The following is a 27,905-nucleotide window of genomic DNA, read 5'->3' on the forward strand; positions in this document are numbered from 1 at the left end:
CCATACAACTATAGGATTAAGTTAATCTTTATTTAATTTGTACAATAAATATATACATAATAGAAATGTTATATATGAATATCAATTAATCAAAATCAAGGTGGTTGTCTTTGGACGGAATTCCAGAATATAACATTTTGAAAATGGAATCAGTAAAAGTCCTCATCACTCACAGTCAATGGTAAGAAAATATATAGCTCGATTTGTCAATTTGCCCACATAGTCTCTTATATTTTTATAATTGCATGCGGACCAAAGTGCTTGACATGGCCCTCTCTTTGGTTTTAATAAATGCAGAAAATTATGGGAAAATATTGAACATATTAAAATCCATAAGAGAGGGATGGATGTTTAATATTTCAATTTGTGATTTGATATGTGAGCAGCTAATATAATTTGTTATTTCAATAAAACATGATGAATCAAAATATTTTTCTAATAGGTGTGAAAATGAAATATCTGATGATGTATTCACTGCACAAATAAAACTACTTTCCCTTTTCTTTAAATGATATTTTAAAAATAAGTTTGTATCAAATGGCATATGGAGGAGGCGAGGAGCTGCTCAAAATTGTTGTCACAAAATATAAGGTTAACACATTCATAATTCCATTATTCTTTGATTGGATTTTTATCAAATATTAGCAAACGTTTTTCTCTAACTTTTCTGCATTTATTAAACCAACTAATTGTCAGGGTGAACTTCCTCTTTAAAGTATCTTTTTCGTATGTGCCTGATGTACACTGATACATCCAAAATAACATTAAAGCATCAACATATGACTTGCATATAATATTTGCTATGGTCTACATCCTTGAAACTGTTTTTTTTACACGAAACAAAGATGGTGGTATTGCAATAGGCAAGAATTGGATGAATCATCACAATTTTCATCTTGTAAATTTCACATGGTTACTGATGTTATAGATTGAAATAAAAATGATGCACATGACCACAGGCAGTAGTAGGAATTATGTGCCTTAATTTAGGAACAGTCTGAAATACACTGAGTGAAGCCAATCTTATTTTGGACTGTTTCAAAGTTAGAGAAATTCAACATTTACTATTGCCTGAGTAAGTAATGTGCACTATTTTTTTTTATAAGGTGATGAAATGGATCCTTGTCAAATTATAATGTCATTAATTTCCTGCATTGTTCAACCTGGGGGGGGGGGGGGAGTGCAGAGAAATGATAAAATAATTCAACTCGAAAAAGAATATACTTTCCCTGTATTTAGAATTTGCATTTTAACATGTTTTTTATCTGGTACACATCTTTCCTATTCCTGAAGAAATAAAGCTTTACCATTAGGTCTTGAAAAAAATGAAATAAAATCCCGAAATTGTTTAGAGCTGAATTAACTCTCATCCAGTACAAGCTGTTTCAAAAAGTTTGGTAAGTCTGCCCAAGTCAATCAATTGGGACAACTAGAGTAAGTTTGACTTTAGTTGAATTTGACTTGGGAGAAGTAAATAAGCACATGCTTGGCATAAACTTATCTGAAAAACTGCTTTGACTGACCACGTACAATACACAAATTAATGAGCATACATTGTAAACTCAAGCCAATAAAAACCTCATAGCGTTATTATTAAGCCAATCCTTTGATTATGATCATTATCACGATTTAAACAAAAAATATAATCAGGCTCTCATCATTACAATAGTGATGCTTTAAAACCAAGGAACATGCTGTCATTTTAAACCAAATATAATACATGGTACTATGGAAGGCATTTGCAAAATCCTCTTCTATAGCTACAATGGTGGTGTTGTAGGGCTAAGAAACTTGCTTGACCTGATTTCAGCCACTTCTCTCTCCCTTATTTCCAAATTTGCTTGTTGCTCTTCCAAATATTCCCTCTTCTCCTTCTCTTCATCTTCTAAATGCTCTTGTAACTCCTTCCTCCACTAAAATGAAGAAAATAAAATTAGGTATGTAAACAACACAAGTATCTCATAGTCATACCATATAAAATTTACTTCATCAAAATCTAATACAGCCTTTCTAAAAAAAAATGTTGTTTTTTCAAAGAGAAACTGAATATAAATGCATACATTTGAAAATGCTACTCCATATTTCTACATAATACAAACAAAACAGATTTTAATTAAAAGCTCACATTCCCATTAAGACAGCTTTATAACATTTGCATTAAAAATTAGTTTTTCTAAAATGTCACTGATGTTTATTTAAACATTTATGTTCTTCATATTTGTAGAGCACCACAAGCATCAATGCCTGACAGATACCATTACTGCATAAATCCTGCAATTATCAGTATTCATGACATTACAAGACAAAACTTTTCAAGTTTTGTATTCCTTCTAAAGGAAATGGTGAATGAATGAATGAAAAGCATACCTGATCTTCAACAATCCTTTTTAGGTCCATGTTGGTCCTAGAATAGAGCCCTACTTGTGGTTGTTGGTCCTGCAGTGCTGTGGCCACCTGAAGCTCTTGTCTGTAGAAACAAATTGAAATGAAAATATCATCATGAAAAGAAACAAATAGTCAAGAGTGCAAAGGATATAATGAATTTTTTCATAACGTGTATAAAGAGTGACTGATCTATTCAATGAGGCAAGGGCGAGTCTAATATGATTTTCTATCCCTCACAACATATTTCTTTTTTTTTTAATGCTAATAGGTCACATCTTCAAATGACATGGTTTGACATACACATCAATTTTGCATGCTGAAAGTAATGTCATGAAGAAACAAAACACATTCAAAAATACAGAGACACAATTAAGGAGTAAATCTTTAACAGGTGCAATTAGTCACCTCGATATATTGCAGTTGGGGAGTACATGCATATATCCACTGGCTCTTCTACTCATCTTTCACTATTTGGCACTAAAAGCACCATCATATAGTCGCCTGAGAAGCATAGTGACGTTAACTCAAAAATTTCGTCCCCGGGTCGATTTTTTGTTTTACATATCATCTTTTAGAGTTTTTCTTTCTCTTTCGTTTGGTCTAATCGAGAAATCACAAATTCCAATATATATCAAGATATCTATCAGAAACATATTGACGTTAACTTTTTTTCGCACAATTCCTGAGAAGCATACTGACGTTAACTCGTATTATGTTTGTGCGCATTACGATCTGCGCAATATTTTACGCTACGCGCACTGACGTCACAAACAATACCACGCTATTCACACTGACGTCATAATGGATGAACATGCGATTACTAGTGATCAGCTATAGGTATCAGCTGATTTTCACATGTTTTGCAATCTAACTGCAGACCCGATCTAGCTAATTAGCTGAAAATAATCCACAGACCAATGTTTTTCAATACAATTTCTGAATACTTTTCTCTGACCTTAAGTGCTGTATAGCATGACAAATATGACCTCATATTTAAATAAATGGTGGAGTGGTTTGGAATATTTCCTCACATTGATACAAATGCCAAATAAACTGTGCAAAATTTGGTGAAAATGACATAAATTTTATTTTACTTGTGGAATGCCCTTAATATTTTCTGCAAGCCCGAAATATCAATGCACACACACATAAAACACAAACAAAAAAACTATAAATTGGTACGTATTGTTGATTTTTCTATGATCATAATTGATCAAGAAATACCCTGTAAGAATTTGTGGTAGTTAATGCATTCGACAATTATTTGAACAGATCTAGCCAATCCTACGATGTTGGATGTGCAAGAATATGTCAAGATCTAAGTTAGGATCTAGATTGATCTAACTTGGTCTGTATTCATGATAAAGTCAAAGAGACGATAGAACAAAATTATCTAGTATGTCTAGTATATTTAGTATAACAAAATTATCTGGTATGTCTAGTATAGAGACATCATTGTTTAAACTTATTGGCCCGAATTCACAAAGGTCGACTAAATTTATACCGGGGTTAAATTTAGTCGACCTTTGTGAATTCGGGCCCTAAAGTTATATTAATCCATTGCCAAATACAATTAGGCCTTAAAGTTTAAGGCCTAACTAAGCTCTCTGCACCCAACCGTCTGTGGTGAGTCCATGCAACAGCCAACACAATTTACACATTTTAAAAAGGCCAAATATAACTTTTATAACAAGAAAATACTCACTTCTATTCATTTATGATTTGTTTTCATAATAAAATTAATAAAATTAAATTACTATAGCCTCCAGGCTTTCACCCCTGACCGCGACTTGTAAGGCAAAATTCACAAGAATAAAATATAATCATATTTTATACATAAACTTGATATTAAAACAATGAATATCATTGTAAAATTGATATGTATGAGAACAAGAAAGCATAGTAGGATTAAGAATAAGATTTTGATCAAATTGCAAGAAAATTTTGGACAATTTGTGTTTCAGGAATAAATAAGACATTTTATATACAATAGTTGATTGGTGCCCTTTGTCATTTGTATTACATTTATGTATACATGACGCTAGAGTTTACAGGTAGCCTTATTATTGGATAGCCTGTACTGAAAGTTTGCTTTATTGAGAATAGTTATAGTGCTCAACAGAAAGAGGTAATGCTTTATATACGTATTTCAGATTATTTTGAAGAAATGTTTCAGAAAGAGGGGGGGAACGTAAGAAACAATATTGAAATCAAGAAAAGAAAAGAACGTTATATCAAAAGGAATGTGAGAAGAGAAAGAAACTGACTTGTTAAAGAGTCAATATTAAGTATGAAAGAGAGCGAAAAAAAGATGAAGAAAATGAAACAGAGTAATAACAAGAATACAAATAGAAAATAAGGTTATAAATTAGAGAATGAAAAAGAAAGCAAAAAAAAGTTGAGAGGAAAATAATATAAATGGGAATATGACAAAGCCACAAAATGAAGAGAAGAAAACAAGGAGAAAAAAGTTTACCACTAATGAGGAAAAAAAGACAAACATGTTAGAAATAAAATGAAGAATAAAAACAAGAAATTCAGAGAGAAAGGAAGGTAAAAAGAAAGAGATCAAGATTAGTAAAAAACAGACAAATACAAATGACCTGTGAAAAGGTTAAAAAAAAATAAAAAGGGAGAAGGAAACAATCATAATCATGTGGTTTACTCTACTCAATTAAAAATGCGCATGCGCTGTACGGGTTTCCGCCCTTTAATTTCTCGTGAAGTGAATAATCAATAAAAAGTATAAGGGCGCTAAGTAGCTTTACGCCCCCACGCACACCCACCGATCCACAAAAATCCGAGAAGCATAAGGGCGCTAAGTAGTTAACGCCCCCACGCGCGCCCACCGATCCACAACGATTTAAGAGGCATAAGGGCGCTAACTTTTCAATCGACTGTATTATCTGGAATTACTTATATTTTCTCGTAATTCCTTGATATGAGTTTAAAGACATATTTAAGTTTTCTTGTGCGAAAAATTAAAGGAAATAATTAACGATAACATTGCGAAATCCATCTTCAAACATTGTCCACAAACTTAAAATGCGATTTTCTCGAAATCGTTTTTGCGCACGTGAAATCAGTTAACGTCACTATGCTTCTCAGGCGACGATATATAGTATATAACTATTTGTATACTTTAATTTGGTTAAAATGTAATTTACTTCTGTTTGTATAAAGCAGAATTCCATCAATATGTATTACCTGAGTGAGAGCCTATTTGGTCCTTTCCTGATTGGTTCCATTGGTTTGGGCAGCTCTACTTTCTTCAGTTGTGGTTTCTTGGGTTGTTGAACTACAGGAGCCAGGGGTGGTAGGTAGGTGGAGGCTAGGCCAGCAGCTAGGCGACCATTCAGGCTGTGTTTACTGGGACATTTCTGCATTTCTTTCTCAAGGTGGGCATCAACCTAATGTTAATTCAATATAATATTGAATGATTTTAAGAGAACAATATCATTTGGATGGTCCTTCAACTATTTGTAATATCTGCTAGCCTATACTTGTATTCCATATGTCTTGCATACAAATATTTTCATGACTTTACATTAGGTGGGGATGGGGAATTTTGTTATGTATGAATTAGTGATTTCTGTGGCAAGAAAATTTCTTGTTGAAATTATTAGACTAATGAAATTTTCTAACTTAGCTTTAAAAGGATTCTCATAACGATAAAGCAACAAACTACAGCCGATTCCTAAATGAAATACATGAAGCATGAAAAAAAGTATCCTAGTAGCATATACTAGGATACTTGCTACTCAACTTTAGTGAATAAGCTTGACATGAAACTTAAGTTTTACAATATAAGTCTGAATAGAGATATATCATGACCTCAGTGCTTCTGTTTTGAAACCGAGATCCATAACTAACACAAAAGAGCGTCCTGTCAGTGAATGTTACTGAAAACTATTATCAGAACTTAAAATTCTTGTGGACATCAGTGACAAGACCCTCATGGAAAATATAATTTTGTGATTTTTTTTTCCAAATTTCTTCATAGCCAATCAGATGCACAGATTTCATCAACTTAAATAAATTTTAAAAAATCACTCCAAATTATGTAATGGAATTTTAGAAAGTTCCCAAATCATTTTCACTTTGATTCATACCTGGCCAACTCTGAAAGCTTCCATGACCCTGTCATCCCTCTCTTTACTGTGTCTTATCATCAGGAAGTTCCAGGCTGTGGTGCGCAACCCTTCTCTATTGGTATCACCTTCCAGACAGCGGCTAAGTTTGACCAGTGCTAGGATTGCCGCATAGCGCACTCTCCATGACCAGTCTTCAGTAAGACCTACATGCATGTATGGAAGGAATGACATAAATAATATGTCAAATCAATACATAGCAGCACTTATCAGTTTTCATCAAGAACCAGAACAACTTTGTAAATAATGACTATTTTGAGGCAGTTTTATTTTGGTGAAATTTGGTGTGGTGTTTCAAAGATTCCAGGTTCACATGAATTGGAATATAGAAAATTGGAAAATAACTGTTGAAAAGAATTTCAATTTTTTAATGAAATGAGCACTTTGTTTATAAAAAGGTGATTAGAATTTTTAAGTTCCTATGAAAGTTCATTTGATCAAACAATCAAAAGACGGTCTTGTTAAAAAAAAAAAGATTTGAGTATAATTTTCTAGAGTATCACCCCAACCCAAAAGTAAAATAAAAATAGGGAAAAACGAAGATTTAGCAAGGAACCGATACAAGCAAGAAAACTACTGTACCTGTTCTTCTTTGTTTGTACAGGAAAAAAAAATGGTCACTCAAGCATACATTTTGTATTATAACATTATATTTGCGACATGGCCCTTGACACTTAACTTTTAAAAAATACCTCAAGCACTTGACAAAAATACTGGATGATTGTCCTGGTTTTGGCAGAGCTAAAAGTTCAGCCCCCAAAATTAATAATTGAAAAGGTGCTCACCCAAATCATCCTCAGGTGGATTCTCATACTCAGCCATGTCTAGCAGACCTGCGCTCTCTAGTCCATTGAGTTTCTGAGATGTCACAGTAGGGGCACTCCTATAGTCAGGCTTACGGTCTCCAACCAATGCTCTTTTCTGAATGTTTGATGTGTTGCCATGGAGACATAAATGACTCATGAGGTCAGTGTAGGCAAAGGCCACCTCCCAGGGCCAGCCATTGATGCCATCAAGGTCAGATATCTGAAAAAACCCGAAAACAATCACTAGACTCATAAATTCTAATTTAAAACATTCCACTACTCTCTCTCTCTCTCTCTACTTTCAAGGTTTATAAGACAAATTTTGATGGTACAAACACTTTAAATGTAGTATCCCTCAAAAAAACGTATGGGATTAGATAATTCATTAGTAAATGTGCTACCATCAACTCTACATACCATATTAGCCTGGAGCCTTCTTGTAAGTGGTGTCACCTTTCCCTGGTATTTCTCTCCTGTTTGCTTGGATACCTTGCTAGCTCCAATCCCAGGGAACTTCTCACTCTTCATTTGTTGCTGGTGCAGTCCCTTTTTCTGACCATGTATAGTCTTCTCAGCATCCACAGACTCCTCCCCAATGATGTCAATATCAAAGCTAACCTCTCTCCTCATCCTCAAGCCTCCAGAGACATAATTCTGCAAGACTGGTGAGGTGGTTCCATCGAATGGTTTGGTGACATCCACCCGTCGTATCTCCACCTCGCTCTCATCACCAGGCATGAGATCGCTGTCTACATCCTCATCTTCCTCCATGACAGGGGACTGGGAGTAAGCATGGTTTCCTATAAATGAATATAAGAAGTACAAAGATCGTCTTAAATACTACCCCAGCTTTTGTCACCACTACAATGGCCATCATTACCACCATTACCAATTAAACAGGGTTGGTATCAAATATATCGCCAAGCGATAGATTAGTCTACGATAGATACATGGATGACAACAGGATAAATTGTGAATTCAACATAAAAAAAAAACATGTCACTCCTTCAATGCCATAATATTAAGAAGTAATATAGCCCTGATGGCTAACTATAAGAATACTGTACGATGTGCGAAGATGTAGCTAAATGCATGTATCTGACAGTCCCTTGTAAATGACAAACAAAACAAGTGGAACGCCTCTGGCAGTCTCGCCTGCATTATGCTATTTAATATAGCAGCAGTGCTAACTTTGAAAACTACTATAAAATAATCATTCACAAAAACACCATTCATATGACATAATACCACGTTCATTGACCATAGATGACATTTGAACGGTGACTTAAGACTTGTCAACTACACCCATGCCCACATTTCATTCACTCTATCCATAAACTTTCAAAGTTATGATGGCAATTCAACAATTACGCCTACATGGCCTAAGTTTATTGACCTTAACTGACCTTTGACCTTGGTTTTGTGACCTGAAACTCACAGGGGATGTTCAGTGATACTTGATTACTCTTATATCCCAAGTTTTATGAAATAGATCCATAAACTTTCAGAGTTAGGATGGTAATTCAACAAATACCCCCAACACGACCAAAGTTCATTGACCTTAAATGACCTTTGACCATGGTCATGTGACCTGAAACTCGTACAGGATGTTCAGTGATACTTGATTACTCTTATGTCCAATTTTTATGAACTAGATCCATAAACTTTCAGAGTTAGGATGGTAATTTAACCAATACCCCCAACACAGCCAAAGTTCATTGACCCTAAATGACCTTTGACCTTGGTCATGTGACCTGAAACTCAGGCAGGATGTTCACTAATACTTGATTAATCTTATGTCCAAGTCTCATGAACTAGATCCATAAATTTTCAAAGTTATGATAGTAATTCAACAAATACCCCCAACTTGACCAAAGTTCATTGACTGTAAATGACCTTTGACCTTGGTCATGAGACCTGAAACTCGAACAGGATGTTCACTAATACTGATTAACCTTATGCCCTAGTTTCATAAACTAGGTCTATATACTTTCTAAGTTATGATGTCATTTCAAAAACTTAACCTTTGGTTAAGATTTTGAAAATAATTCTCCCAACATGGTCAAAGTTCATTGACCCTAAATGACCTTTGACCTTGGTCATGTGACCTGAAACTCAGGCAGGATGTTCACTAATACTTGATTAACTTCATGTCCAAGTTTCATGAACTAGGTCCATATACTTTCTAAGTTATGATATCATTTCAAAAACTTAACCTTAGGTTAAGATTTGATGTTGACGCCGCCACCGTCGGAAAAGCGGCGCCTATAGTCTCACTCTGCTATGCAGGCGAGACAAAAAAAACGGGGCCTGCTCAATCACAAACTTTAAAAGTTTTAAATCTCTCCATGATCTCTCAGAGAGAAACAATTCTACTACTACTATTACTACTAGTAATAGTACTCATACTACTTCTACTCATAGTTTATTACCTAGAAGGGCTCCAGCAGAATCCAATTGGCTTTCTCTGCTGCTGATATCAGGGACACTCACTATACTACTCCCAGATCCTTTCAGGGCTGTGCTTCTATCACTCAAAGAGGCTGCTCTCTTGTCCTACATGGGAAATTGGAAAAAAAGTATCTTATTGCTTCAAAAGCTATTTCTATCAATGTCCAGTGAATGCACACTCTATTTTGAATAATTAAGTTGTTCCAAGAGGATCTAACAACATTAAATGTATTATTTCATCATTAAACTTACATAACTCTATATTTCTCTATCATTTAACTTAGTATGTGCATAAAAAAATGGACATTTAAGGACGTTCCAGTTAAGTTTATGCGCATCATGATCTGGGCATATTTATACGCTATGCACTTTGACGTCACAATGGATGAATAGGTGATTAATTAGCTTTAGGTATCAGTGGATTTTTCCCTTGATCTGCATTCTAACGGCATATCAGACGTTTTATTTTATGAAGCTAATTAGCTGAAAATGATCCATGGAACCATCTTTTAAATACCTCTACAATTTCAGAATACTTTAATTTGCATTACTGCAAAGTATGACGAATATGACCTCGAGTTTGAATAAACGGTACAGCAGTTTGAAATATTTCCTCACATAGATATAAAGCATTTGGCACTATTTTGGTGTTTTAAAAAGCTCATTTCCTCCAACAAAAGTGCTGATAGTTTAAAAACAAGCAAATGAACCTATATTTTTTAATGTTTATATCCCTTAAGTACACCTTCCTCTACAACTTTGCAAATTTTGGTGAAAATGACATGGGCCTTGAAAAAATGCAGCATTTATTGTACTTCACAAATTTGTTGCAGAAATTTCAAATTTTTTAGATAGGCTTTTGGGAACTTTTCGGAACATTCTAAAGAATTGAAGGTGCTGCTAGCCTTAAAAGGGCAATCAACTCGCAATATGAATGGATTATCCATCTTAAGTACACAATTCAGAGTTATATTGTGAAATTTGATGAAATTTACTTGGATTTTGGCGGAGAAATAGAGGTTTAAATTCAACGTAGTAATCACATGAGGTCAAAAAATTCCAAACCTATTTAATGCGAATTTCTCGAAAACTTTGAATTGGGTGAACTTCAAAGATCGATAGCAAAAACTCAAGCACATGAAACCATGTTATTTTTTTTGCATATTTGGAATATTTAGGTGCTGAAGTACCTCTGTGCAAAGTTTGGTGAATATGACATAGATTTCATTTTAGCTAGTGTGGAATGCCCTTAAATCATTCTCATATTCATTTCAATCATAAGCATTAATTGTATTCTGAATTGCAGGACAAAACTGCTGTGAAAATAAATCAATGCTTTGAATTGAGCTACAGCTTTTCTATCGATATACTATTATAAACAGTTTGAGAAATAATTATTAAACCACTTTCCTACAGCCGTTTTATTCAATTTTATTCAAAACATCTATATGAAGCTGGTACAAAAAAATGTTAAAACGGCTGTTTTCGACTCGCCGTACGGCTGCCGTAGAGCAAATGTGACCGAGGTATAAGCTCCTATACGGTATGGTCTAATGATCATTTCCCAAGCTGTGTGTTAAGTGATGTTCACATTGCTTCTACCACCCCCCCAACAAAAAAATAAAATAAAATAAATAATAAATAAAAATAAATAAATAAATGAATACATAAATAAATAATAAATAAATTTTAAAAATATGGCAAAATATATCATCAACAGATGATATTTTCATTTTGTACCTGTGGACTATCAATGTTAACAGCCACTGAGGTATTCCTAAGACTTGTTGACTTAAGAAGTGAGTTGCTGCTAAGATTACTAGGTTGCTTCATTCCTAAAGACATGTCTGAATCTAGACTGAATTTCTTTGACTTGGAGTCGCTGCGTAGCTCCATCTTTGAGTCCAGCATCTCTGTCAGTCTGATCTCAACTGATTGATTGTCACTAAAACTCCCTATAGAAAAATGGAATGATAATTTAAACCAGGATTAATTATTAGTTCAGCAAAGGCAGTTTTTTTTTTCTGTCTCACATAACACATATATGTATCTTTTAGAATAGCCTATTCATTGTCGGCTCTTCAGGCTTGATTTTCCATGTATTGATGAATTGAGCAGAATAAAATGGAACGTGAATATAGAGTACCGAAGTGTGACGTGTCAGCCTTTTTTATACCATATGGGGCCCCCAATGACCAATTCTCACCAAATCTTGGTAGTGGGGTTTTTTCATCATGCTCTAACTAAATATGGTATAAAAAAACACTGAAATGCAAAAAAAGTATTTTGTGATGTCATCAGTTCGGTAGGCTATTCTACAGTGCGTATCAAAAAAAAGTTTACACTTAGCAAAAATCCTGTAAAATTTTATATTTGTAATATCCTGAAGATTTTTCCACTCTTTAACATTGGTAAAGATCCCTTTAAGCAAAATAAAAGTAGACCTTAATCATGAAGAACACGTGGAATTTAGCTAGTAAAATTGATTTGAAGATATCTTTTACCTTTTTTAACTTGTTTCCTTGCCCAAAACACTTCGAAGAGTGCATTGCGCCCTACCACACTCCCCTACACACCGAGGCCATCGTGATGATATTTGCTTTACACTGAGCTGTGATTTACATGAAGTGGCTTAGGCTTGATTTTCATTTTGTTAATCATTGTCAAGCTTGGGAAAAGAGTGGAGAAACAAGTATTAAATGAAAAATAAAATGTAAACCTACTTTAAATGATAACAAGTGGAACGCCTCTGGCAGTCTCGCCTGCATTACGCGATTTAATAAAGCAGCAGTGCTAACTTTGAAAACTACTATAAAATAATCATTCACAAAAACTCCATTCATATAATGACATAATACCATGTTCATTGACCATAAATGACATTTGAACGGTGACTTAAGACTTGTCAACTACATCCATGTCCACATTTCATTCACTCTATCTATAAACTTTCAAAGTTATGATGGCAATTCAACAATTACCCCAACATGGCCTAAGTTTATTTACCTTAACTGACCTTTGACCTTGGTTTTGTGACCTGAAACTCACAGGGGATGTTCAGTGATACTTGATTACTCTTATATCCCAAGTTTTATGAACTAGATCCATAAACTTTCAGAGTTAGGATGGTAATTTAACAAATACCCCCAACACGGTCAAAGTTCATTGACCTTTAATGACCTTTGACCATGGTCATGTGACCTGAAACTCGTACAGGATGTTCAGTGATACTTGATTACTCTTATGTCCAAGTTTTATGAACTAAATCCGTAAACTTTCAGAGTTAGGATGGTAATTTAACAAATACCCCCAACACGGCCAAAGTTCATTGACCTTAAATGACCATTGACAATGGCCATGTGACCTGAAACTCGCACATGATGTTTGCTAATACTTGATTAACCTTATGTCCAAGTTTCATGAACTAGATCCATAAATTTTCAAAGTTATGATAGTAATTCAACAAATACCCCCAACTTAACCAAAGTTCATTGACCCTAAATGACCATTGACCTTGGTCAAGTGACCTGAAACTCAAGCAGGATGTTCACTAATACTTGATTAACCTTATGCCTAAGTTACATGAACTAGGTCCATATACTTTTTTAGTTATGATGTCATTTCAAAAACTTAACCTTCGGTTAAGATTTTGAAAATAATTCTCCCAACATGGTCAAAGTTCATTGACCCTAAATGACCTTTGACCTTGGTCATGTGACCTGAAACTCAAGCAGGATGTTCAGTAATACTTGATTAACCTTATGTCCAAGTTTCATGAACTAAGTCCATATACTTTCTAAGTTATGATGTCATTTCAAAAACTTAACCTTAGGTTAAGATTTGATGTTGACGCTGCCGCCGCCGCCACCGTCGTCGGAAAAGCGGCGCCTATAGTCTCGCTCTGCTAATCAGGCGAGACAAAAACTTAGTAAAAAAATGTTGGAGATGTCTGATATAAACTTCTGTTCAGATTCAGTTATGTCCTGAGATCCAGCTGGCACAAAAAAGGTAAAGGTTGTGCTTACTAAGTGTTGAAATTTCAATTTGGGTGGCAAAATTGTTACAAAATGCTTGAATGTATCCGTTTTATTTCTATTGACTAAAAGTGCAAGGGTAATGTATGAGAAATGTTTCGCAGGGTAAGTTTGATTTCGCCCTTTCCCCTTAACACAGCGTGAAACCGAGCATTTCTGCGCAAACAGATTTCTGCGAGCTTTACAAAAATGAACAGTGCTCACTCAAGTGTGACATTCTGTCAAAACTTTTACTTTCATTGGATAGATGAGACCCAAACCCAAGATTATATGTGAAAAAAATACCCACATGTTGTATATTTTTTAATTCCCAGGGCTTTTTCAAAGTGTAAACTTTTTTTTGATACGCACTGTATAATGCATTGTAATTTTCATCAGCACTAAACCATACTGCATTTCCCTTGCAATAGGTATCATTGTAAATCACCTTTAGCTTGTTGACCAAAGATAAAACACAAACTCAGAATAAATCTGAAATGTGACTAAATTTTGTTGAGATCATAGTTAAATAACTTTCTTTGACTTCACTAATATTTTGAAGTATTTTTTTAAAGTACATTAGTCATATAAACCATCATCTAATCCTTTTAAACATAACGCTTCCATCTTGATAACAGCAGAAATGTGAAAATATGAAGTTGAGCAATTAAAATCACTTTGAACCTTTCCACCTACCAATCATGGGGAAGGGGGGGGGGCTTATACACCTCCTTGGAAGATGACCTAGGCACACTTAAATGAACATTCTTAACTTTTTTATTCTCACATGACCATCACAAATGGAACATTTCTACCTTTTGAGCTGATATTACTGCCGTCTTCTGATCCTTCTGAATCACCTAAACCACCCAGGTCGATGTCGTCCCCAAGATCATCAAAACGTTCTGTCTGGCTGGCTCTGCTACCTGGTGTCCTATGTGGTGTAGGATCTCTAGGAGCAGAGGCTCCAGAGACCATTCCTTTGGCTAGGTTTTGAAGGGTTTTCATCACTTTCATGTTGCCTTTGGCAGCTTCTGAGATGATGAAGAGGGCACACACTGCATCCACCCTGATTAGACGGAAAAAGTGACAAAAAAGGGAAAGTGTTTATGACAGTAGTTACCACATGACAAGGATTTCCACTTAGGCATGCATTTGAATTCAATACACATCAATGTAAAAGTATGACTCAATATATATGTTAGGTACAATTCAAAGATGTAAGTGAATTATAGTGCAACTCATAAATCTCATCGAGATCAAGTGTAGAATTTCAGGTGAGAGTACCATTCCATGTCTCTTGAATATGGCTTCAACGTACATATATATAGGCCCACTTGATTGCATTTTATGGAATTTAAGTTAGGAATACACTCTTATTACATGATATAAATGATATTCATAGCAGTAAAGTAAGGTACCAAGTTCCTGATTGTACAATGAATAAAAAGAGGAAAAAAATATGTTTCATCCTCAGACAATCCATTACTTGTCATATTTAAACTGAAAACTTTATTTACATGTTGAATCCAGCTTACCAATGCTCTGAGCCTAGTGTAGTCCCACATAATGACAAAGCTTTGACCGCTTCAGGAAACCCTGAGCTGAGATGAACTGTACACCGCCACACATCTAACGCATGCCAGAGACTTGGGCTTAGGTCATGGATACTACTAGTGTAGGTATCTGGCCTATGGGGGGCTTGTTGTGGGGCTGGAGTAGGCTGGGTGTTGGGTCTGGATCGGTGATTGGTGTTTGGACGTGTGTTTGGTTGGCTGATTGGTTGGGGTAGGGGTGGATTCTTTTGAGAGTGTCTCACTGGGGTGCTCCTAGGGACATCAGGGTGGGTGATGGAGTTGGGTGGGCTGGATGGGGCATAGGCCTTTTTTACTTCTGTTTCTGGAAGATCCTGAAAGACACAATCAGTGTATGAATATTTGAATACATTTTGCAGAGGTTTTTCTACTCTAGAGATGCATTTATGTATGTAAAAGCTTTGCCAGCAAGAAAAGATTCCTAAGTTTACCATCATGGTCTTTTATATTTTCAGGTTAATTTTCTCCTATCCACAAAGACAACTTGATTGATTCATAATAATAATAATAATAATAATAATAATAAAAATATTAATATTGGTATATTTACCCAGGATAGCCATTTCAGTTCCAAAAACTATTCTCCCAGCGGGCCCTGCTATTATTATTATCCGGCTAAGCTAGGATACCTATTCAGGTGCACACAGCTTTTTGAGGAATTACTCTTAATCTCTTAATATCTGGAATGGAAGATTAATTATTTTCTTTCGATACTAAATTAGTTTAAATTCCTAATACTCCTTTACACATGGTTTGTCCAAGCTCAGCAATATTTTTGTACAAAGTCAATGGGATATGAAGTGACAGAAATTTTCTGCAAATGAGACATTTCTGTTGCCTAGCTATAAATGTGGTAGACCATTTAATAGTTTGTACAAGACATGATGTTATGAACTTGTTCTTACAACTTGGGTGTCAATCTTCCCAATGATTGACACATACAGATCCACATCAATTTTATAGTGAGGCATGTTCTTCGAGGATTAGACATCAACTTGAGAATTCCACTTACATCCTTTGGGTGTTCTTGGACATCAGAAAGATCTCTCCTGAGTTCTTCAGGATGTTTCTTGAGTTCATCCATCATTACCTCACCTACAATCATTTTGCCAATTGATGCTATTAGTCTCAAACAAAGATGTGCGCCTGGGTAGGGACTATAGGCCTCTTCATTCTCTGCAAACCCTGATTCATATGAAAGAAAATGACATGTGTGATATGATAAATCAAAATGACAAAATAAAATGAAGTGGCTCGGCAGTAAAGCAGCTGGTTATTAGCAAAAAGTGGCTGAGTGACCTCATGATAGGAAGATGCTCAAATTAAATACTCCTTGTTTAGACAATTGTGGTCACATTCAAGAATTATAGGTCCTTTACAACCTACATTTATATAAAAAGGTCATTTTTGATAGATTTGTTTTCAATACATATACAGTTCAGCAATGATCAGTAATACAAAATATGCTCTGTATTATATCAAGTATAGACATATAGGAATATTCTTACATGATTTGTTTTGTTTACTTTTACTCCTGTACATTTTCAATTCAAATTACATAAAAAGAAGAAATCCAAAAATGAGATTATGACTAATGGTTATAATCACTATTGCCCAACAAGAAAAAAGCTACACTATTTAGCAACAATACAAACATTTGTGTTAATCACACTTACAAATAAGATAAGTCAAATTGTTAGATGATGTAGATACAGCATGAATTCACTAGATTATGTCTGTTAGTATTCTAAAATAGACAATTGTACAGAAATACCAGTTGAAAAATGTTGAGTTGAGCTTATTTTATAGCAATTGGATAACACCAGCAAAGCTGCACAGCAGTATATATGTTTCTATCAGCAGATTTTCTGACACACACATGTACCAGTAGCTGATTATACCAATTTGATTTGGGTGTTTCTTTGTATGGTAATTCCTTGTCAATATTGGACACTTCAAGATCGCATATGACAAAATATACTTGCATAGCAATTCATCTTAACCATGTATGATCCTTTCTTCTAAGTTTAGAACCACCCCCATGGTCAACATGAGTTTGAAACCTGATTTATACATCAGAAAAGTAACTATAGTCAAACCTGTGTTAGCGATGTACCGCAGCCCCCTGTCTATAAAGGACACAATTTGTGTTTCCTTTGGGTTGTCACCATAGACAGGTTTCACTGTATTTTGATATTTTTCTTCTATTTTGTAATTATATAAAATATTACACAAAAGTAATTGATTTCAACAAAATCTGGTGTAACAATGTAGAACCCAATCAGTGCCCTTTCATAAATGTGTTTGAAGTACATTTATAAATGCCAATTATCATTATTATTTTTGTTATTATTATTTATTTATTTTTGTTTAGCAATGCTTCACACAAACATAACTCAGGGAGGGGGGGGGGGCTTGTCTTTTTAATACACACAAGCTTTATCTTTTTGATGTAATTCTCCAAATAACTTACCCTGTGTGATAGCTGGGATTATCCATGGATTAGAAGAAGTGTAACAGATAAAGTCATACAATATTATTAAACTCATTTAAGAATGAAAGTATGGTACCTACACATCAGAGTCAATCTGTTTAACAATGATTACATATATTGAAAAGTTCAAAATAGACACTAGACGAATAATATCTTCAAAGGTATTCCCAGAAAGAATTATACCTTTAACTGGTTTGATAACGGTCTTACCGAGTACATAATCCAATCCATGTACTTACGCTCTCATAATCCGGACATGAAAATAAGTATTGAATAATGAAATAACCAAAACAAAATTACCACGCAAAAGATATGTATTAAAATCAAATCCCAATTCTTACAACCAGAATATATCAAGCACATGTTATACACATTTTCTTCTTTATTTGTTGCATTTTTTTCAACATAAAATGAAAAATGTACATCATTTTATGAGGTTTAAGTCATTCCACAACCATCATCAAAGAGCTAATTACAACCTAACAAATAAAATTGGGGAAATTTATTTTTACCTGATAAGTATGTGAGCAGTCTAGACTTAAACTCTGATCTTCCCTGCAGATGGCCTGCCATATGATGATAAAACAATCTCAAGAACACTGCCTGACCCATCTATAATAAAGATTGATAAAATTTAAAATATTGTCAAAATATAACCACTGAATAAAAGAGTTATTTTTTATTCATTTATAAATCAACCAGGATGTATTTTTATCAATCCTTGCTTTGATTCTGTAAAAATAAATGTTCTTGTAGCAGGGTCTACGTGAATATACCAATCCAGAACTTGCCAGCATACATCCATGCTCATGAATTCTACATATCACATTTTTTGACAGGAAATACGATGCAAACAATTTAAGTATGAATGATAGACCCCTAAATCTATACAGATTGACTGATTTCCAGTTGCATTTTAATATGTAACCATTTAAGCATACCTTGAGCAGTTTGATTTCTCCTATCCTAAGGAATGGCTGATCCATGGCATCTGTTCTCAGCCAGTACAAAGTGGTCTCAGCTAGGTAGAAAAGGCTTGGTATATGGTCTACAGAAAACTCTGCTTGTCTCAAAGAAACAATCAGTGCATCGAGGCATTCTATAATAAAAAATATAATTCATTATAATTCAATATTTATTGTGCAGGACAGGTATAGTTTTGACAAATACTTTCTCAAAATAAATAAAATTCAGCTCATCTATCCCATATAACATGTATATTTTCTTGTACCTTATTGACATCAAATTTCATAAGATAAAATTGTAACAAGTGGAGCGCCTCTGGCAGTCTCACCTGCATCACGCGATTCAATATAGCAGCAGTGCTGACTTTGAAAACCACTATAGAATAATTATTCACAAATAACACCATTCATATAAGATACAAACTAGGTTCATTGACAATAAATGACATTTGACCTTGATCATGCAACCTAAGACTTGTCAGTGATACTTGATTACCCCTATATCCACATTTTATAAACTATATCTATAGACTTTGAAAGTTATGACAGCAATCTAATAATTACCTCCAAAATGGCTAAAGTCCATTGACCTTTGACCTTGGTAATGTGACATGAAACTCGCACAGGATGTTCAGTGATACTTGATTACACTTATGTCCAAGTTTCATGAATCAGATCCATAAACTTCAAAGTTATGATGGTAATTCAACAGATACCCCCAACATGACCAAAGTTCATTGACCTTTGACCTCGGTCATGTGACCTGAAATTTGCACAGGATGTTCAGTGATACTTGATTACTCTTATGTCCAAGTTTCATGAATTAGACCAATAAACAATCAAAGTTATGATGGTAATTCAACAAATACCCCCAACTTGACCAAAGTTCATTGACCTTGATCATGTGACCTGAAACTCGCACAGGATGTCCAAGTTTCATGAACTAGGTCCATATATTTTCGAAGTTATGATGACATTTCAAAAACTTAAATCTTAGCTTAAGATTTTGATGTTGATTCCCCCAACATGGTCTAAGTTGATTGACCCTAAATGACCTTTGACCTTGGTCATGTAACCTGAAACTCACGCAGGATGTTTATTAATACTTGATTGACCTTATGGGCAAGTTTCATGAACTAGGTTCATACACTTTCTGAGTTATGCTGTCATTTCAAAAACTTAACCTTTGGTTAAGATGTTGACGCCGCCGCCTTCGGAAAAGCGGCGCCTATACTAGTCTCTGCTATGCAGGTGAGACAAAAAGGCTAAAAGAAGGTAACTTTTTTCATTGTTCCATCACAACAGACATTATTGAAATGTTTTTTTTTTTAAAGGAAAATGGTGAAAAAAAATAGGAGAAAAGAGGGTAAAAAGGGGAAAAAAACTTACCCTCCTGCACCTTCCCTCTGCACTGTGCCAACATGGACAGCTCTGACCATGCCCTTGGGATGTCAACATGACTTCCTCTTCCACCATCTTTCAGACCGGCTCTTCTCTGATAGCACACAAGACAAACACATGCTGATTTCAATATCACTTTTACTATATAATATAACACCTGAAAATCAGCCAGAAAGTCTATTTACACATGTGGATGTGGTAAGTAAAATCATTACAGTAGTAAAAGAATAATAGTCACTTTGACAATATGAGTAAAGTACATATACAGTCACCACTTTTTTGCTGTCTCATATAAATGTAATAAATAATTTGGATAATTGAATTGGACAACATATGAAAAAAGTGATCTATCCATGACAGCAATTTTCAAATTCAAATCATATCACCTGTACTAAAATAAAGTTTAATATATTACAAGTGAAAAACAAAATAAACAAAACCAGCCCCAAATATGATATCTGAAAAATATACATTACCTTTATTCTTGTGAGTAATTTAAGAGCAATGTCTTCATTTTTGTCTTTTTCTTCAAGGTTTGATGTGTTATTAAACTGTTGGATGAATGATTCTGTAAGCTCTAATGGATTTCTAGACAAAAAATAACATCAAAATAAAAGAAAAAAATCAATAATAAATATTAAACAAGTAGAAAGCCACTGGCAGTCACGCCTGCATTACACATGTACTAGAAGTGCTGACTTGAAACAAATATGATAAATAATTATTTATTATTCACAAAAACAATGTTCATATGATAATAAAATACATGTACTAGGTTCATTGAACCTATGTGACCTAAGACTCGTGCAAGACAGTCAATGACACCTGGTGGGTGTTTCATGAAAGTTGTCAACACTGACTAAATTGTCAGTGCTGACTATTTTAGTGAAATCCTTGTAGGGACAGTGATTTTCTGTTTTACCGGTAAACAAGTGAAACGCCTCTGGTAGTCTTGCCTGCATTACGCAATGCAATATAGCAGCAGTGCTTCTTTTGAAAATAGCTAATTCACAGAAGAAACACTAATATGATAATAAAATATTATGCCCAATGACCCAAAATGACCTTTGACCATGATCATGTGACCTAAGACATGTGCAAAACAATCATTCATACTTGATTATCCTTATGTCGATGTTTCATGAGCTAGATCCATAAACTTCCTTCGTTATGATGCCAATTCAACACATACTCCCAACACGGCCAGAGTTCACTGACCTTTAAATGACCTTTGATCTTGGCCATGTTCCTGAAATGCATACAGGGTATTCAGGGATAAACTGCTGCTCTTATGTCCAAGTTTCATGAACAAGATCCATAGACTTTTAAATTTATGATGACAATTCCTCAAATAACCCCAACATGGCCAAAGTTTGTTGACCCTAAGTGACCTTTGACCTTGGTCATGTGACCTGAAACTCACACATGATATTTAGAGATACATGGTTGCTCTTATGTCCAAGTTTCATGAACTAGATCCATAAAATTTCCAAGTTAGGATGGTAATTTAACCAATACCCCCAACACGGCCAAAGTTCATTGACCATAAGTGACCTTTGACCTTGGTCATGTGACCTGAAACTCGCACATGATATTCAATGATACATGGTTGCTCTTATGTCCAAGTTTCATGAACTAGATCTATATACTTTCGAAGTTATGACAACATTTCAAAAACTTAACCTTGGTTAAGATTTCGATATTGATTACCCCAACATGGTCTAAGTTCATTGACCCTAAATGACCTTTGACCTTGATTATGTGACCTGAAAGTCAGACAGGATGTTTAGTAATACTTGATTACCCTTATGTCTAAGTTTCATGAACTAGGTTCATATACTTTCTAAGTTATGATGACATTTCAAAAACTTAACCTTGGTCAATGTTTCAATGTTGACGACGCCGCCGCTGTCGGAAAAGCGGCGCCTCTAGTCTCGCTCTGCTATGCAGGCGAGACAATAAAACGGAAATTCCGTTTGGTTCTTATACTTTTTAATGTTAAAATTCATGGAATTCCCCTTTGCAAAACAGAATTCAGGTTTTTGCAGTGTACACTTTCAGTGACAAAACGGAATATCCATTTTTAGATCAAGTTGAAACTAAATTACAGATTTTGAGAAACGGAAATTACCATTTTTTAAAACGGAAAATCACTGTCTCTATCCTTGCATTTGATTGGCTGAGAAGCACTGGCCACTGACTGTTACTATGGTAACTGTCAGAGAAAGACAATTTATTTGTGCTGACAACGTTCATGAAACAGTCCCCTGATAACTCTTTGTTCAAGTTTTATGAAATAGATCCATAAAAGTTATGATGTTATTTCAACAAACACCCTAACATGGTGAAAGTTCATTGACTGTTATAATGTAACCTGAAACACATGCAAGACGATCAGCACAAAACTAGTGGAACCTAAAATAAAAGCAAATCTTGTATTTCTTACATGTAGGTCCCTAAGAAATGAATGGAATAATGATAATGTTACTGTTTTTCATGAATTGAACAACAGAATTAGCCCAAACTTGTCAAGGCTGACTACAGAATTAAACAAGTTTCATGAACTAGATCCATATATTGTTAGAGTTATGATGACATTTCAAAAACTTAACCTTGATTAGGATTTTGATGCCGTTTCCCCAAAGATTGGCTAAGTTCACTGACCCTATGTACACGTATTTGACCAAATGACTATCCCCAACTTTTTAAAATATTGGGATCCTTCGTATAAAAATTCACAAAGAAAACAATCTGAACTGTAAATTTATGCTTTTCCAGACCCAATGTTTTTGCTTCAATTTACCTTGTTGTCTGTGGAATATGAGAAGTTTTAGAGACTTGGTAGACACTCTGTTGTAGCAATCGTTCTTGCAGTTCATCTCTTTGACTCTGGGAAATGATGCCAAATTTGTGAATTATAGGAATCTTTGTGATAGGCATCTTTGATTATCCAGATCATTTCTGTATGAGTAAATACAAAACAACAGAAAAAAATAAATTAGAGTGGTAGACTAAGATGGAATGAGAACAGGAGTGCATTGTAAATGCAATTGATGTGTGTAGTGCGGATGTATGCCGCAGATTCTTCTGTTGCAGTAGGCCTATGCTACCGGCTATTGGTATGACCAAGAAAACAAAAGTCGATCTTGGCATCTAGCCTAACTTAATCTCTAAATAAGTTAGATATAGATCTATTTTACTGACTTAACAAACTGATGTCATAGGGAATTGCACACACTTGATGATTTCATGGAATAAAGCCATATTTGGTAATGGTATAGTTAGATCTAGATCTACATCCAACTTTTCATTGACCTTGATATTTTTTTATTTGTTACTGACATTAAAATAGACAATATTATATCCCTTACTTAAGATTGTTTTATTGAGAGTGTACACAAGGAGAAAAAGAATAGTTTTACTACAAAAAACGTTTGCCATGAAATTGTTCATTTTCCTTGCTGACGTCACGCATAGTCTATTTTTTCCCTTGGGAAAAAGTGAGATACGTTTTTTTGACCCCCCTACATCGCGATTCGCAAGCTGTGCGGCGCGATGCAAGCAGAGCACTGCTCAGCCAAATGGTACTCTCCACTGCATGCCACAGGAAACTTTCGGATAGCTGCACTAACCAGGTGCGCTCGCTGAACAGACGATCCATACGGCAAGACTTTGTAGTGACACTTCCTTAGGTTTTAATTAAAAAGCTAATCAACATTTTGCATGCCCTATTTGATTTTGAGTTGGCTTCAAGTGAACTTCCACATCTCGGTTATTTTTCTAAAGAAGGAATTTGTAAAGCTTGATGTCAATTTTTATGTAATGTGTTATTCGGCAAGACTTCCATATGACCCCTCCACTAAAATTGAAAAAAAAAGGAGGTTTATCAAGGATTATCTAATATATATCTAAAAGATTTAGGAAGGAAAAGTTGGATACATACCAAAATATTGCTTTATTCCGTCAAAATCTCAAGTGTGTGTAATTCCCAATGGCATCGGTTTATTTAGTCAGAAAAATAAATACCCAATACCTTGGAGAGTAGATACTAGTAGTCGTAATAATATAGTCATAATAATTACTTATAATCACGTATACTAAAATTTAGTATGTGATTATAAATAATTATTATTAAAATAATTATTTATAATCACGTATTAAATTTTAGTATTTGTTAAATAATGATTTTTATCTATAAATTGTTTTTCAAAACGGCATTTTGTAAAATCGCTAATTGTAGCTGCCTACGTCATAACGAAGCGGTTCAAGGGTCAGACCTATATTGTATTTGCTTTGTTGACAAACAGATCGAGGGATCTACACGAGATCGGTCTGGTAAGAAACCTTCAATTTTTCACCTTTTCACTAACCAATTTTGGAAACCTATATGCATTAGGCGTATGAAGGTGTAAAAATAAATCACCACCATTATTACGTGACTTTTAATTATCTTAAAACTGGATCTTTTACTTTTTTAGATCTTTTTGTTTATCTTTGTTTTGGTGAGTCTCTTATACATATATGGCAGGCAGTTCAAGGCTCCATGATGAAGAAGTATATGTCAAAATATAAAAAAAAATCATCATGGAGTCCTCAAGGCTAGCACAAACATCACTTGAGTCTTGAGGTAACTGGAAGTATAGTCACGTATTGTATTACCGGACACTATTATGATTCCGGACGCGCATATTACTGCGTTCGAAAACAATTTCGTACGGTAAGACTTCCGCAATTCAATTTCACAGAGCAATACATAGAACAGGATTGCAAAAACAAGGCGAAAAAAATCCAACTTTTAAATTATTTATCTCTAAAATGACAGAAAATGCTTAAAATATCAAATAACATAGTTTTGCATTAACAATTGATATATTTTCTAACGGAAATATGGGTCTGATCTGCCGAATTTCAATCTCGTCCGCTCCTTTGATCGAATGATGAGGTGTGGTGTATTGTGGGTGATCGTCGACGGCTAGTTCTCAAGGTACCCGTGCGCGAGGTTTACCGTGAGTATAGAGCCGTAGACGATCGGCAGCGCATCGATAGAACTTGATGAGCGTCACGATACGAACGAGCATAATATTGGAAAGTTCCATGAAACATGCAGCTAACAAGAAAAAATAAAATAAGTTATCAAACACGAATTTATTACCAACATCTGCTCAGAATCAATATAAGAACAGCAAACAAAAACTTAGAATTTACTCATGATATGATATAAGAAGAAAAAATCGGCATAATTGTACTTGATGCCCCCAGGGGACATCAACTTTTTACCTTGATTCGTGGATCCTCGACCCGACCCTGTTTATCATCGGCGAGTTGATATCCATCCGCGCGTGGTTCGGTTGATCGCGCAACAAATAAAGTAATTGGGGGCATCAAGTGCAAGTAATATAAGAGAGACGAGCTTTAGCTCTCAAGGTTACATTAGCTATCAAGGTTAATTTTGCCAACAAGGTTAATTTTGGCTACAAGGTTAATTTTGTTGAAATTTTTGGGGGCATCAAGTACAAGTAATATAAGAGAGACGAGCTTTAGCTCTCAAGGTTACATTAGCTATCAAGGTTAATTTTGCCAACAAGGTTAATTTTGGCTACAAGGTTAATTTTGTTGAAATTTTGGGGGGCATCAAGTACAAGTAATATAAGAGAGACGAGCTTTAGCTCTCAAGGTTACATTAGCTATCAAGGTTAATTTTGCCAACAAGGTTAATTTTGGCTACAAGGTTAATTTTGTTGAAATTTTTGGGGGCATCAAGTGCAAGTAATATAAGAGAGACGAGCTATAGCTCTCAAGGTTACATTAGCTATCAAGGTTAATTTTGCCAACAAGGTTAATTTTGGCTACAAGGTTAATTTTGTTGAAATTTTGGGGGGCATCAAGTGCAAGTAATATAAGAGAGACGAGCTTTAGCTCTCAAGGTTACATTAGCTATCAAGGTTAATTTTGCCAACATGGTTAATTTTGGCTACAAGGTTAATTTTGTTGAAATTTTTGGGGGCATCAAGTGCAAGTAATATAAGAGAGACGAGCTATAGCTCTCAAGGTTACATTAGCTATCAAGGTTAATTTTGCCAACAAGGTTAATTTTGGCTACAAGGTTAATTTTGTTGAAATTTTTGGGGGGCATCAAGTACAAGTAATATAAGAGAGACGAGCTTTAGCTCTCAAGGTTACATTAGCTATCAAGGTTAATTTTGCCAACAAGGTTAGTTTTGGCTACAAGGTTAATTTTGTTGAAATTTTTGGGGGCATCAAGTGCAAGTAATATAAGAGAGACGAGCTATATAGCTCTCAAGGTTACATTAGCTATCAAGGTTAATTTTGCCAACAAGGTTAATTTTGGCTACAAGGTTAATTTTGTTGAAATTTTTGGGGGCATTAAGTACAAGTAATAATAGAGAGATTATTCTCTAGCTATCAAGGTTAATTTAGCCAACAAGGTTAATTCGTTTCGACGATGTTATGAAGGCTTGCGCGGCTAGAAAATAGAAAAAGAGGGGAAAGTGGGGTTAGTAGAATGTAAACTTCTGAATAAACGTGCTGAATAACTGGAAAATTTGGGGGCATCAAGTACAAGTAATAATAGAGAGTTTATTCTCTAGCTATCATCAAGGTTAATTTCGTCAACACTTCTAGGATTACTTGCCGGATCACTGCTTTCATCAATTTTGGGGGCATCAAGTGCAAGTAATATAAGAGGATAGATGAGGAGGCAAGGATGCGCGCTCATCTAGATGCACCTGTTTGCGCATTTGTACTCGCATCTCATATGGGGTGCGCTAGCGCAAACCGGAACTACTTTCTATTTTTTTTTATAGTGAGAGAAAAGAAATGTTTACATTTTGGTAACGAAGAATCATCGGGAAATCAAGGAGTACCAAAAGGTAAAAACGTTGATGTCCCCTGGGGGCATCAAGTACAATTATGCCAAAAAATCACACAAATTTGTTCTTACAGTTACATCATTATAATCAAGAATATCTTTACCCGTCCGGCGCGCGTCCGGAATCATGATGTAATTTGTCACGCACGAAAATAACTGTTTTTCGTCGAGGGGTATGCGGCAAGTGCGATGCAAAGAAAATGGTTGGTAAATATAAAATAATTCTACCATATTCATAATTTTCATAATATTTGGAATAGCAAGTGCGAATTTTTCTTGATTGTATTTCCTCTAGTTGTCATTTTTAAAGCACTGAAATAAAGGTGTCCGGCAATAGGATACACTCACTGCAATACCACACCAAAATGAGCATACGGGACTGTGACAAAACTGCAACGGCTTTATCGCTTTTAAAAATCGCAAACAGCAGTCATCAAACAAACTTATCAATCAATAAAGAATAATTTGCATACTTACTTTATACACCGAATCAATTTTAAATCTTATATTCATTTATATTCCATAACTGCAGTCATTAAGAGTTTCATCCTAAAAAGTTTGCAGCATTCCTTCCTTGCGATATCTAGCGATAGCGTCGATCGATTGCACAATCTCTATGGAAACTTAGTCTGTTTGCACAGCTTCTTTTAGTGCAGGAAAACATTTTTCTTTTACCAAAAACCATCATTCTTAATCTTATATTTATAATTTCCGATAGAATATTTTAAAAGATATAAATTCTACTGTTTGTTCCT

The 27,905-nt window shown here is 34.8% G+C and overlaps 1 protein-coding gene across 2 annotated transcripts; it reads right to left on the minus strand.

The window, feature by feature from the left end:
* Positions 1-11: 11 nt before the first annotated feature.
* On the minus strand, positions 12-27,763 carry LOC129255534 (uncharacterized). Of its 2 annotated transcripts, XM_064097242.1 has the most exons (18): positions 27,628-27,757; positions 23,065-23,222; positions 20,738-20,849; positions 20,250-20,355; positions 18,837-18,994; positions 18,408-18,507; positions 17,875-17,886; positions 16,414-16,586; positions 15,345-15,715; positions 14,622-14,875; positions 11,534-11,748; positions 9,775-9,898; positions 7,760-8,142; positions 7,322-7,562; positions 6,498-6,682; positions 5,593-5,795; positions 2,368-2,467; positions 12-1,913 (listed from the first exon to the last, which is right to left on the minus strand). In XM_064097242.1, the coding sequence occupies exons 2-18, from the start codon at positions 23,199-23,201 to the stop codon at positions 1,761-1,763; spliced, it is 3,027 nt and encodes a 1,008-aa protein (XP_063953312.1). In that variant the 5' UTR covers positions 23,202-23,222; positions 27,628-27,757; the 3' UTR covers positions 12-1,760. The 2 variants fall into 2 exon arrangements, with proteins under 2 accessions (XP_063953312.1, XP_063953313.1); XM_064097243.1 differs by lacking the exon at positions 17,875-17,886 and having other exon boundaries at positions 27,628-27,763.
* Between the last annotated feature and the right edge of the window lie 142 nt (positions 27,764-27,905).

Source organism: Lytechinus pictus, chromosome 3, assembly GCF_037042905.1.
Source record: "Lytechinus pictus isolate F3 Inbred chromosome 3, Lp3.0, whole genome shotgun sequence".
NCBI classification, from domain to species: domain Eukaryota; kingdom Metazoa; phylum Echinodermata; class Echinoidea; order Temnopleuroida; family Toxopneustidae; genus Lytechinus; species Lytechinus pictus.

Bases quoted from the DNA above. Each gene is read 5' to 3' on its own strand.
- LOC129255534 (XM_064097242.1), bottom strand. From the start codon at position 23,201: ATGCCTATCACAAAGATTCCTATAATTCACAAATTTGGCATCATTTCC. The intron at 20,850-23,064 runs GTAAATTGAAGC...TTTTTTGTCTAG, and splicing joins CATATTCCACAGACAACAAG to AAATCCATTAGAGCTTACAG. The intron at 1,914-2,367 runs GTATGCTTTTCA...TCTTCATTTTAG, and splicing joins AAAGGATTGTTGAAGATCAG to TGGAGGAAGGAGTTACAAGA.